The sequence below is a fragment of the Pelmatolapia mariae genome, linkage group LG6 (assembly GCF_036321145.2).
Source record: "Pelmatolapia mariae isolate MD_Pm_ZW linkage group LG6, Pm_UMD_F_2, whole genome shotgun sequence".
In the NCBI taxonomy this organism is placed as follows: domain Eukaryota; kingdom Metazoa; phylum Chordata; class Actinopteri; order Cichliformes; family Cichlidae; genus Pelmatolapia; species Pelmatolapia mariae.
Genome location: NC_086232.1, coordinates 33,480,550 through 33,492,244, shown reverse-complemented (window position 1 = coordinate 33,492,244; position 11,695 = coordinate 33,480,550). Strand labels below are relative to the sequence as shown.

Sequence of the window (11,695 nt, the reverse complement as noted above, 5' to 3'; positions counted from 1 at the left end):
ATAAAAAACAATAGTCTAGAGGCAATTAGAGCCATAACAGTCACAATTTTAAGTAACATTTAGTATAATAATGAAATCACATGCACTACAGCAATGCAACTATAGAAAACAGCTGAACAAAGGGTGTCACTAACAAAAAATATTCTCAAAGGTTTGTGGTTTCTCAACAGTTTTGCCCAGACCTCGAATCAAGTGAACTGGCACTCATCACACAATTAAAAAATAAAGCTTGAAAGTATACTGTACATATTGAATAATTATCAGTTATCTCCCAAAAGATTTCCATGTAACTAAAATATATTCTTAGAAATAAGCTTAAGATTACACACTATGTGAAGATTTTTTCAATCACAAACAAAACGTCAAATATGGATTGTCTCCTTATTCTTAGCTTTCTCCACATTGCCTTTTAGAAAGCTAATTACCCTGAACAAATAAAACTATTGAAGCCATTCACAGATAACCGAAAAAGCATGAATATACTGACCAGTGAAAAACAAACATCGTCTACACAAGCTCATTTTTTAGTGTCTGCAATTTTGGTTTTAGTTGCTTTCTCTCATCGTCTAACTTCAGCAACACTACTTGAATGAACTCAAAAAAGCCAGTACACTTCTCAGGATAGCTCAGATGCAGAGCATAGATTAGCCCAAACAAACACACCAGTGCATCAGTCCATGAGTGATGAGTCATAACAACCTGATCTTCAAGTACTATGAACACTTGGCGTGGTGAGAAAGGAACTCCCCCAGGCACCTCCTCTTCATCGACATCAGCAACCAGAGCAATTGTGGCTTCATAGAACTCAATTTCATCCTAAGATATAATACAGAGTGCACAATTATTCATCTTTAATATCTCTGTCAAAAGCATAAATACAAATGGTCAGGCACCTTTCTTCAGGTTTTCAAATTCTATATATCATAACATGTTTTAAGTTGACAGTGAAGGTTCATTTTTCATTCATCCAGGTAGTCAAATCAAGGATGAAAGAAGTTTATAAGTCATTCAACTTCACGTCTTCAACTTTCAACCCAAGTCCAGATGACTTATAAACTCCTTTCAACCTTTTTTAAATTCCAATGTGCAAATTATTGTAATACCCAAGTACCTTACATGTTTTGAAAATCTCTGAAGAATCCTCCTTGAGGTACATTGGTAGGCCGGCCAGAGCTGCTGTTCTAGTTGCATAGATGTCGTTTTTGTCCTAAAAATAAATAAATAAATAAATGTATATATATATATATAAACATAACAATGGCAACTGACAAGCAAGCAGAATAATAATTAGTATTTTTAAATACCTGTTTAAATACCAACTTCTTTCTTTGGTTTCCCATTTCATGTCTCAGGCTATTCTTCCACCCTTCCCACCCAGTGTCAGAATTCCTCTCTTTCAGACAGGGATGTTTTCTAACTAAAGCTTCTGCAGCCCTGCCAATTTGTGTTGTACTAGGGAATGCTAATATTTTACAGGCCATGTACTGAATGGTCTCATCACTAAAAGTATGAGACATGGCAAGCTGAACTACGTCCTTTAAATCCATTAGCACTTCCCAAAAAGTGTCTCTTTCTGGAACTTCGGAGCCAATGAGAAGAGGCAACACTCTAAGAAGGGCAGGATTTTCATGCCCGTTCCCGCCAATGGTCCCTCGCCTGGCAAAATTTGTGGGTATTGGATGAGGGCGATCAACTTTGTCAGAATGTTGGTATGGAAAGCGCAGAATTGCTCTGTTTAAGTCTTCTAAGGTAAAATATCTCTTAGAAATCAAACCTTTTAAACAATGTGCCAACTCCACTGGAACGACACCTTCAAACAGGTCGTGTAGGAGGTCAGGTGGGAAGCCTGTGACAGGATGGAAGAAAGAGAGATGGTCAGAAAGAACACAGGTGTCTTTAACACCATAGCTTTCCTCAGTGTCATCATTCTGAAGCTCTTGCACAAGATTATCATGAGCATCTTTTGTTCTCATTACATAATTCCCTGTAACACCATTTTCTGTTTGCATTTCTGTTTGGGTGGCATGACAAAACCTACAGAAATATATAGACCTGAAACTCTCATTGAAACCAGCAAGTCCATGGGCAGCAAGGTTGTCTGCCACAACAGAGTAGACAGTGCCTTTAAGACATTCATCAAGAGTCTCAATGTAGACACCTACTTCTTCAAGAGTTTTCAGATCATTTAAGAGTGGTGACAACATTTCCTTATACCCAAACTGGCGTACATCATTGGAATTGCACAGCAGAGCAAGCTGAGTGCAGTGTAGAGCAGAACAAGATTTAACTGGAAAGTTTGCCAGTGTCCAATAAACTGCAAAGACTTTATGTATTTTCTTTGAGGTACTAAGTGGGTTTGCGATTTCAAAGTCATCCACATAAAGTATTATTGACAATTTCTGTCCCTCTTGTGACAGTAGAACACTTTCCTGGTAGTAGGATCCATCACAAAATGACATGAAATGTCCAGGAATCTGTGTGGGTGCTTGTTTAATTTCTTCAAGCACATCATTTTTTTTCAACAACAATTGCAAAGATGTGAGAATAGGCACATACATATAAGTGTGCTTTGACGATTCAATTAAATACTCCACAGGTTTGACATATGGAAAATTTGCTTTGTAGTATGATTTCCTCCTCTTTGCTGTAGATAGTGGTTCTTCAGATGTGACACATTTATGTAAAACATTACTATCAGAAACTGCCTGACAAATCTCATCCACCAGTTTGTCCGTATATGTACAGTTGTGCTTTTTCAGTATATCTGCAACTGATTTTCTAACCAGAGGTTGTGATAACAAAAACAACTGATCAATATGCTCAATAATCTCCTGTGTTGCTCTCTGGGACAAATGGAGAATGGTCTGCATTTTCAAGAAAAATCCAGCCAGATTGTATTGCAACTGCTCTTCTAAACCCTCAATTCCACTGGTGGATGCCACTTGATTGTCATCTGATGACTCTATTGAATCAAGTTGCATGTAAATGGTAATGGACTGGTTCTTATATAGCGCTTTTCTACTCATCTGAGCACTCAAAGCGCTTTACACAACTTGTGCATTCACCCATCCACACCCATTCGCACAAGCACATCTTTTTAAGTGCTTAATAGCTAACATTCACACACATTCATACTCCGATGGATGCATCGGAGAGCAATTTGGGGTTAGTATCTTGCCCAAGGATATTTGGCATGTAGACTAGGGGAAGCCAGGAATCGAACCACCAACCTTCCGATCAGTGGATGACCTGCTCTACCACCTGAGCTACAGCCACCCCTTCTTTTCGTTCTACATTTATAACACTTTGCACAATGCCTTCATCGTAACTTGTTGAATTTTGGTGGTCTCTGCATTTGTGGGCATTGAAGGTTGAGTATACATTGGTTTTAAATTGCAGTTCTTGAAAGGACATGGAACAGTTTCTTTTCGTTTTAAATGCCCCCTCAGATGGATAAACATTTGGCTTTTAATAAATGGCTGGCTTCACCTACCACCTACTGGTGATGGCCAGAGGGGCCGATGGTGCGATATGGCAGCCTCGCTTCTGTCAGTCTGTCCCAGGGCAGCTGTGGCTACAACTGTAGCTTGCCTCCACCAGTGTGTGAATGTAAGAGTGAATGAATAGTGGAATTTTAAAGCGCTTTGAGGGTCTCGAAAAGCGCTATATAAATGCAATCCATTATAATTTAAACCAACTGTTAGCTGTATATTTCTGTATATTTAAGTATTATTATTCATATTGCCGCATTCATTGACCTTGTTTATAGGTAATTTCATTGTTTAATCACGTTAAAATGTTCCTAATTTAATGTTTAAAAGCACTTGAAAAAGGCAAAATCCAATGTAAAATTAGGGCAACAAACTGTATTGTCATTACTGAAAATAACCGTATTTTTATGAGAAAGTTATTTTCTGTTATTTTATGGTATTATTTTGGCGCCCCAGCTGCCGGAATATTACTGTTTTTTTAGGATTTTTTTTTTACAGTGCAAGTCAAATGAAAGTTAGAACAAAAACGAAGTAAAGGTAATTTTTGGAGGCACCTTGGATTTCTTTGCAATAAAGGATTTATTTCATGGTCTGAAACTTTTCCTCTGTGTAAACAACTTGATCAGTCAGTGAAGAGACATTTACAGGTCTAAATAACTGGCATTGTAATATTTTTTTTGTTTCTTTTGAACAAGTAAACAACAGAAAGGCCTTTATATGTCAGCTCTTGGCATTTCTCTACTATATGCGCATATATATACACACTATTTTTAAAATATTTTTCTTAATATGTCTCGAGGATATTCATTTATTTATTTTAATGTAGCTGCAATACAAAAAATTACCATTGGAGGGCAGCACCACCCTTCTATTGAGTATGGAAAATAAAGACGTCGAAGAAGACGAAAGTAACCTACTTCCTTCAGCCAAGCAGCGGCTGCTTCTGTTGGTGTACTTGGAGAATAAAAGAGGCGAACTGTAACTTGCGTCTTTGAAAACAGGCAACTTTGACAGCGTGAGAGCTCGGCGATAGTAAAGTGCGAAGTGACTCACTAAATCTGGTTCACGTAAGAGTTTCTCAGGTAGAGGTGCGTCTGAAGATATGGCCAAGGTACAAGTGTTAAATGTTGCTGTATTGGATAACCCCAGCCCGTTTGGAAACCCGTTTCAGTTCGAAATAACGTTTGAATGCATGGAGGACTTGCCGGAAGGTGGGTATTTAGCTAGCGTGTCATTCTAGTTGGATTACTCTTTTGTTATATGTTAGCTGTAGAATAGCAGCGTCGTGTGGGCACAGTCTGCTTTAAGTGTTAATTTTACCGCTGGATGTATTTGTGGCATCATAAGTGAACGATAAGCACGTTATTTTGCTCGATGGTTATTCAGTATTAGCTGTCGTTTGGGCTGTAAAGTTATATTTCATTTGTAAAGTTGTTGAAAATTGGCGCTGGCGCGTTTGTGCAGAGCGCCCCGCCTCCTGCCCACCGCTATTGGTCAAAGGACCTTCCTCGTAAGTATTTCTCAAGAAGCTGATTGGTCGGTCACATGTTACTGTAGCAATAAACAAGCTCGTAATTTGCCGCGAACCGCGCGAGGGGACAGCGGGGAAATAAAATCGTTAAAAGTTAAAAATATAAAATTGAATCCAGCTGGCATATATATATATATATATATATATATATAATTTCATCTAACGATCATTTCCGCCTTTAGGACATCATATATTTTTCTTTAAGGATATAAAATTAGCCCCCATTTTCTTCTACTACTTATAGCACAATGGACTTGTGGGCTCTAAGTGGCATTGTATTCATTGCTGCTTTGCTGTGAACATTTGGTATCTATAATACTGAAACTTAAGTTTCATCACCTTTCCGATTTTAAAAAAATATACTTTCCTGTCAACAAAATTTAAGTATAAGCTTCAGTCTGAATTTATTTGTACGTATTATATCTTGGGCCATTTTTTACTAGTACTTGACACAGCACCCTTAACATTTATTTGATATTAAAATTAATGGATAAACATATATTAAATATAGAATGTACTGAACTGTCTTAAAATCAAGCCTACCAATAGCATCATGCTACAACTTCCAAGTTTAGTCTCCTGTTTTCTGCCTAATTAACGTTCATTTAAAAGTGAGCCCAAATAATATTACCAAATACACATTAGGAGCAAGTGGAGTTTCAAATTTTGTCAGCACCTCAAACAAACTGAATTGCTTTTTGTCTCTTTCGTATTGTGGTGCTAGTTGGACTGAGTCACAAATCTTGTTTTGTTTTTTGTTTTTTCTTTCATTACCAAATCCAGTTATTAATATCCCAAAACAACATTTGCACCATTAAATATTGTTTTTCTCCCTTCTATTCAAATCAATAAATTGTGGAAACTTGAGGTTTTTATGGAGACTGATGCCGCTTTGGTTATATCTGGCCAGTGCTACAGGTAAATTTTATTTGCATCACTAATACTAATTAATACAAGGTGAACTAGAACAAAAAGGGACAACCATGAAACATTTTCTATGTAAATTGGATAAAGTGACCCTTCTGGTGAAGGTATCATTCACAACGCCCTGTTTTACAGCTCTGTGTGTGTGTGTGTGTGTGTGTGTGTGTGTGTGTGTGTGTGTGTGTGTGTGTGTGTGTGTGTGTGTGTGTGTGTGTGTGTGTGTGAGAAAAAGAAAAAAGTAGCTTGTGCATGTTTAACTATAATTATTCATTTAAAAAAGTAAAATAAGCCTACCTAGTAGTAGTAATAATAATGATGGTGATCATAATAATGATGATCATAATAATTTAAAAACAAACCTCCCTATTTGTCCTCTGTGTCCTGGCAGACCTGGAATGGAAGATCATTTATGTGGGTTCAGCTGAGAGCGAGGAGTACGACCAGGTTTTGGACTCTGTTTTAGTGGGCCCTGTACCAGCTGGCAGACACATGTTTGTGTTTCAGGTGAGTCCTCTCAGTGAGCTTTTATCATGTAATACTTAACATCCAGTTTTATTTAAAACAAACCCTGTTGAGTAGTATTCAAAGCAGACATACCAGATCGCACTGTCCCAGCATCTTTTTCCCAGCTTTTCTGAGAGGAAACTGAGGTTCCCAGACCGGCCAAGAGACATCGTGGCTGGGTTCTCACTGGGATCGGTGCATGTTGCTACAACACCTGATGCAGAGATGTAGTGGTTCTATTCTAAGCCCAGATACCCTTTGGAGGATTGTCTCTGCTAGTATTTGTGGTCTACTTCTGTCAGTCTCTACCTTGTATTTTTGTCCATAGGTGAAGGTAGAAATGTCAATCGAACGCAATAGATCATATATATATATATATATATATATATATATATATATATATATATATATATATATATATATATATATATATATATATATATATATATTATATATATTATATATCGCATACCCTTGTCTCTAAACAAGATCCCAAGACAGATGAGCTTCTCCATGTGAAGCAGCATCTTATCCCCTTTTCTGACTAAGCTTGAACTTTGTGTTGCTAATTGTCAACCAAGTCTCTCTGCACTCAACTGCTCAATGAGTTACACAGTACTGTGCAAGCCTATACTAAGTCAAGCCTCATTTCTTATTATATTTTGCTTTCAAGGAGTCAAGACTTATCATTTTTGTGGTCTTGAACAATAGTTCTCCAAGGTCTCCTGACCTTTCAGTTTTTCTTTGGACATTGGCTACTTTTTTCCTCACTAATTTTCAATCTAGTCCTTGTACCTGGCCATTTTCAAAGGATTTTATTTTCTTTCTTACAGTCACTTAACAATGACCTATGAACCATTCAAGCGTAAAAGAAAAAAGGCACCTAATGATGAGAAATTTCAGAAAGTGGTGTGAACTTTAAGTGCAGAAAAGTACTGTCAGATTTTTCATCTGATGTATGACTGCTTTTAAGAGGACAAGAAGGCATGGACAAGCACCTCAGCTTGTTTTCTCAAGAAGTGAATTGGAGGTTCTTGTCCAAGCCTCCTTCTCCTCTTGCTTAGATTATTGAATGGAGTTTTCTGTTCTGACTGAAGCATCTATTAATTCCCTTCAGTCTGTCCAAAATGCTCCTGTGAGGCTCTTAACTGACTCTCAAAAGTCTTCATACATAAGTCCACTTCTAACATTTTTGCACTGGCTTTCTGTCAGGTTTAGAGTACAGTTTAAAATTTTGGTTTTTCATCTACATTATCAAAGTGCTCCACCCCTATTCTCTAGGCTGGGTTCGTAGGTCCTCAGATAGAGGCCTTCTTGTGATTTCATATATCCTTTTGAAAACTAAGAGGGGACTGTGGCTTCCAAACCTTAGCTCCAAAACTTTGGAACAGCTTCCCACCCATTCTTTGCACTTCCCACTCAGTGGCATCCTTTAAACAGCAGCTTAAAATGCATCTGTTCAGACAGGCATTTGGGTTATGTTTGTTTTTGCTCAGTTCATGTGTATCCATTTTGGCTTTTTAACCTCTATAAAGCTCTTTGAGTGTTCCATGTCTTGAAAATTGTTATAAACGTGATTTTCACATACTCCTTTTGCACAATGTCATATGTATATTTGATATCCCTGGTTTGGTTAACCAGTTACTGTTTCAATAATAGCATAATTACTTAGATTTGATCTGATTTCTTCTCTGTGCTCATTTACCCTATCAGGCTGACGCTCCTAACACAGGGCTGATTCCAGAAAGCGATGCTGTAGGAGTGACCGTAGTCCTTATAACCTGTACCTACCGTGGACAGGAGTTCATCCGCATCGGCTACTATGTCAACAATGAATACACGGACCCTGAACTGCGAGAAAACCCACCTCTCAAACCAGATTACTCTCAGGTAACATACACAAGTACACAAATGACCATCATGAATAATACTGAGGAAAGCTGTTTCCAGCTGTCTGCATTTACTGTAATCAATCACTGAAGTGTACCCATGGTGCTAATTTATTTTATTCAGATATGACCACATTACATCAGCATTAGATGGTTTAAGTGTAGAATATGGGCCATATTTGTGGAAAAGTACTATAAATGGCTCTCTGCTGCCCTCTTGTGCCCAGAAATGTACAATTACAGATGACTGTAGCATTGTGTACGAAATAACAGTAGAATTACCTGGGGATTGTTTAGCACTGTGTTTTTGTTTTATTTGGTCTTGCATTGTTTTAAAAGAATGCACTAGTTCAGGTGGTATTTTATGCTTTCTTGTACCAGTATCTACTTTAACATTAGCATTAAAATCATTATCTTGTGCTTCATTCTCTTTACACTGGTCTTTTCCTTCTACAAATCCAACATAAAACCAACTATTCATTGTATTTAATTCAAAGCTATCCCAAGTTCTGAGGGGAAATGTGCACTCCTAAGGATGGCTGTCATAACTAACTTTTGGGCTCCCTAATTAGTAATCTAATTATGTCCTGATGTAAAACCATTAGCAGTCCACCCCTATTTCTAACAAGTTCTCATCATTGCAGCTCCAGAGGAATATTTTGGCCTCGAATCCTCGTGTCACCCGTTTTCATATCAACTGGGAGGGCTTGGCAGACAAGATGGAAGACAGTGAGAATGTTGACCCGTCCCCCAACATCAGTGGCATGCTCCCTCCATCCTGTATACCAGGAAAGATGCCACATCTAGGAGTGATGCCAGATAACTCCATGGACTGCATGTAAGAGGCATCAGATGAATGCAATGGATAAGGAGCCCTTCTTATCTATACACACCCACATTGCAGACACACATTTATACAAGGAGGCCATGGATGTTTCTGTATAACATGTGGACTTTAACAGAAAGCACAGGACACCACAGCATAGACATTATCTTTTTATAAAGCACTCAAAAATGGGATTGGTCTGGAATTGTTACCACCTTTGGTTCCTCCTCTTTACGCACTTCCTTTCAACACACACACACAGGTGTGCACAGTCAGATTTGCCTTAATTTATTGTATTTCTGTATAAGATTATATTTCATGCCTGGCTGAAAGAAGTGCAGATCATCAGTGCTGGGCCGGGTCGCTTCAACAGACCTGAAACGTGTGGGACAAACTCAAGATTCTGATACCCATGCTGTTCATTTTGGCCTTTTCTGCACAGATCAACTAGTGCTATGTGATGGGAAGGATGTAGCACCTAGTTGCTTATAGTAGAGCACTTCATTCTTTGTAAGATTTGTCTCTTGTGACACCTACTGGGGGGAGGGAATTGGGTTTAAATTATGGGCCATGTTTATGATATTGTGGCATCAAGTGGCTTTATTCGCATTAACATGTTTTGCCCCAGGGTTATCCAGATTACTCGGTAAACCTGCTTCTGTGAATAGGCCCCAGTTCACCTACTGTTACATAAAACGCCTATATGAGCAAAACATGTAGGTAATGATGAAGGATGCCAAACTGCATTGTGTGTGTGTGTGGATGATTTAGGCTTACTGTAAATAATGTTTTCCCTGTTCTTATTTTGTCTTCAAAACAAGAAGGCATGTTTTCATTTTGTACTTACTGTACATTCTCAGCTTCAGTATTTGTAACAACAGTGATGGGGTTAATAAAGTTTTTTTTGTTGACCTTGTCGTGTTTCCTGTTAATCAGAACATGTTACATACGGCTGCTTTCCACCTTGACTTGTGTGGAAGGAAGCACTGCAACAGAGAGACTCGGCATGTTGGCTTGCTCCTCGCCCTCCCATCTCTGGCTCCTTTCTGTTTTCTGATTTCATTCATAAAATGCAGCACCACCATTTTCACTCTAGCCTCATGTTGCTAGGCAACTGCTGCACAAAAGGAAGGGGGGACCTGTCTGTGCTCTCTTGCACATTTTATCTTAGTTGAAGGGACCAACTCCCCCATCCATCCATCTGTTACCTCTGTCTACTTCTCACATGTTTGCACAGTTGACCAGTTTATTTTCATATATTCATATTTAGCAGTAAAACCCATATGCAGCTTCAATTATCCTTTAACAGCAGCCTGTAGCAGCGCTCAAATGATTTGTAGGTTGTAGGGGTCAGTTCCTACAAATGTAGATTTAAATGTAAATTTTGTATTTATTTATTAATATTATTATTATTAATTATTATTTTTTATAAATGTCTGCCATTAACTTGTGAAGCATTTGACATTGTTATCATCATCATCATCCTGTCTTTTGTGGGGGGACTGTGATATATAAGTTACAACCAAGTATAAGTAGAATTAGTGATTTGGTTGTTTGAGTCCGTTTTACATAACCGTGGTGGTGTCAAACCCTGCAGCAACTGAAAGATCTCGTATTCATAGAATGGATGTTTTTTCATACCATGAGTTTTCTTTTTCTTTTCTTTTTTTTAATTACCAACACAAGGTGAAATTGTTATTGAAATTAGATATTCAGATGCAAATCCATGTGAAACCGAGCCTTTTGAAGGTCCTGTTCATAAAAGGACTCTCGGTCATATGCTAGGCTAAGCCTGCAGGTGATCCAGGTGCTGGGGTGGATGTGCTGTGTTGAAGGAAGCAGTTGGAGGGTTTCGATGACTGTAAAACATTGAGACAGACGGTATCTCTCCGAGTGTTTAGAAAGACCGTCTTGTTTCCTGATATTATTTCTCACTAAGTACACTCATCATTTAACGCACGGCGGTCTGCGAAATGTTTAGAAGTCCTGCCAGCCCGACCGCGCCGCGCGTGCGTTAAATTCTGACCAACATTTCTAAAAATAGCTCGCGGTTGACGTCACTTGGCCAAACGTGTATCAGTCGCTTGGTGGCGGTGGGAGTGGGGGGCTGAAGAGGGTTTTTTTTCTACCTGCCAATCGTTACTCAGAGCCAATGGACATCTTCACATTCGCCGAGATTCCCACGGTTCGCCCGCATCGAGCCAATGGAGGACGGAAACCAGGAAAAGTGGGCGGGTATGTCGTCGGGAGGAAAATAATCGGTGACGTTCCCCTCACTCGCTTTGTGTAGGGCGGTAGGACGGTGCCGCGCTTGATGGATTGCGAAGAGCCAATCAGTGCCTTTCGTGGGATACCGACATACATAGGTTGCCAATCCGCGGGCTGGTTGCAGCTGTCAATCAAAAACCGGTTCTGGCTAGTAGGCGGGACGTTCAGTCGACTGTAGTTCCGTCATCTCGCTCGTCTCCGAGGCTACGGGGGGCCAATGTTGATTTGGGTGAATTCCCGTCGTCGTCGGACCCCGCCGAGG

General features: G+C 39.1%; 1 protein-coding gene across 1 annotated transcript; it reads left to right on the top strand.

The window, feature by feature from the left end:
- The first annotated feature begins 4,391 nt into the window (after nucleotides 1-4,391).
- LOC134629373 (histone chaperone asf1b-B-like) lies at nucleotides 4,392-11,479 on the top strand. Its single transcript, XM_063476659.1, has 4 exons — nucleotides 4,392-4,702; nucleotides 6,335-6,450; nucleotides 8,164-8,340; nucleotides 8,984-11,479. Exons 1-4 carry the CDS (start codon nucleotides 4,594-4,596, stop codon nucleotides 9,179-9,181), a joined length of 600 nt encoding a protein of 199 aa, XP_063332729.1. The 5' UTR covers nucleotides 4,392-4,593; the 3' UTR covers nucleotides 9,182-11,479.
- Nucleotides 11,480-11,695: the final 216 nt, after the last annotated feature.

What these genes read in the sequence shown, in the direction of transcription:
- LOC134629373 (XM_063476659.1), top strand. Translation starts at nt 4,594, where the DNA reads ATGGCCAAGGTACAAGTGTTAAATGTTGCTGTATTGGATAACCCCAGC. An exon ending in GACACATGTTTGTGTTTCAG is followed by an intron (nt 6,451 to 8,163) that starts GTGAGTCCTCTC and finishes TTACCCTATCAG; the next exon opens with GCTGACGCTCCTAACACAGG. An exon ending in TCAAACCAGATTACTCTCAG is followed by an intron (nt 8,341 to 8,983) that starts GTAACATACACA and finishes TCATCATTGCAG; the next exon opens with CTCCAGAGGAATATTTTGGC.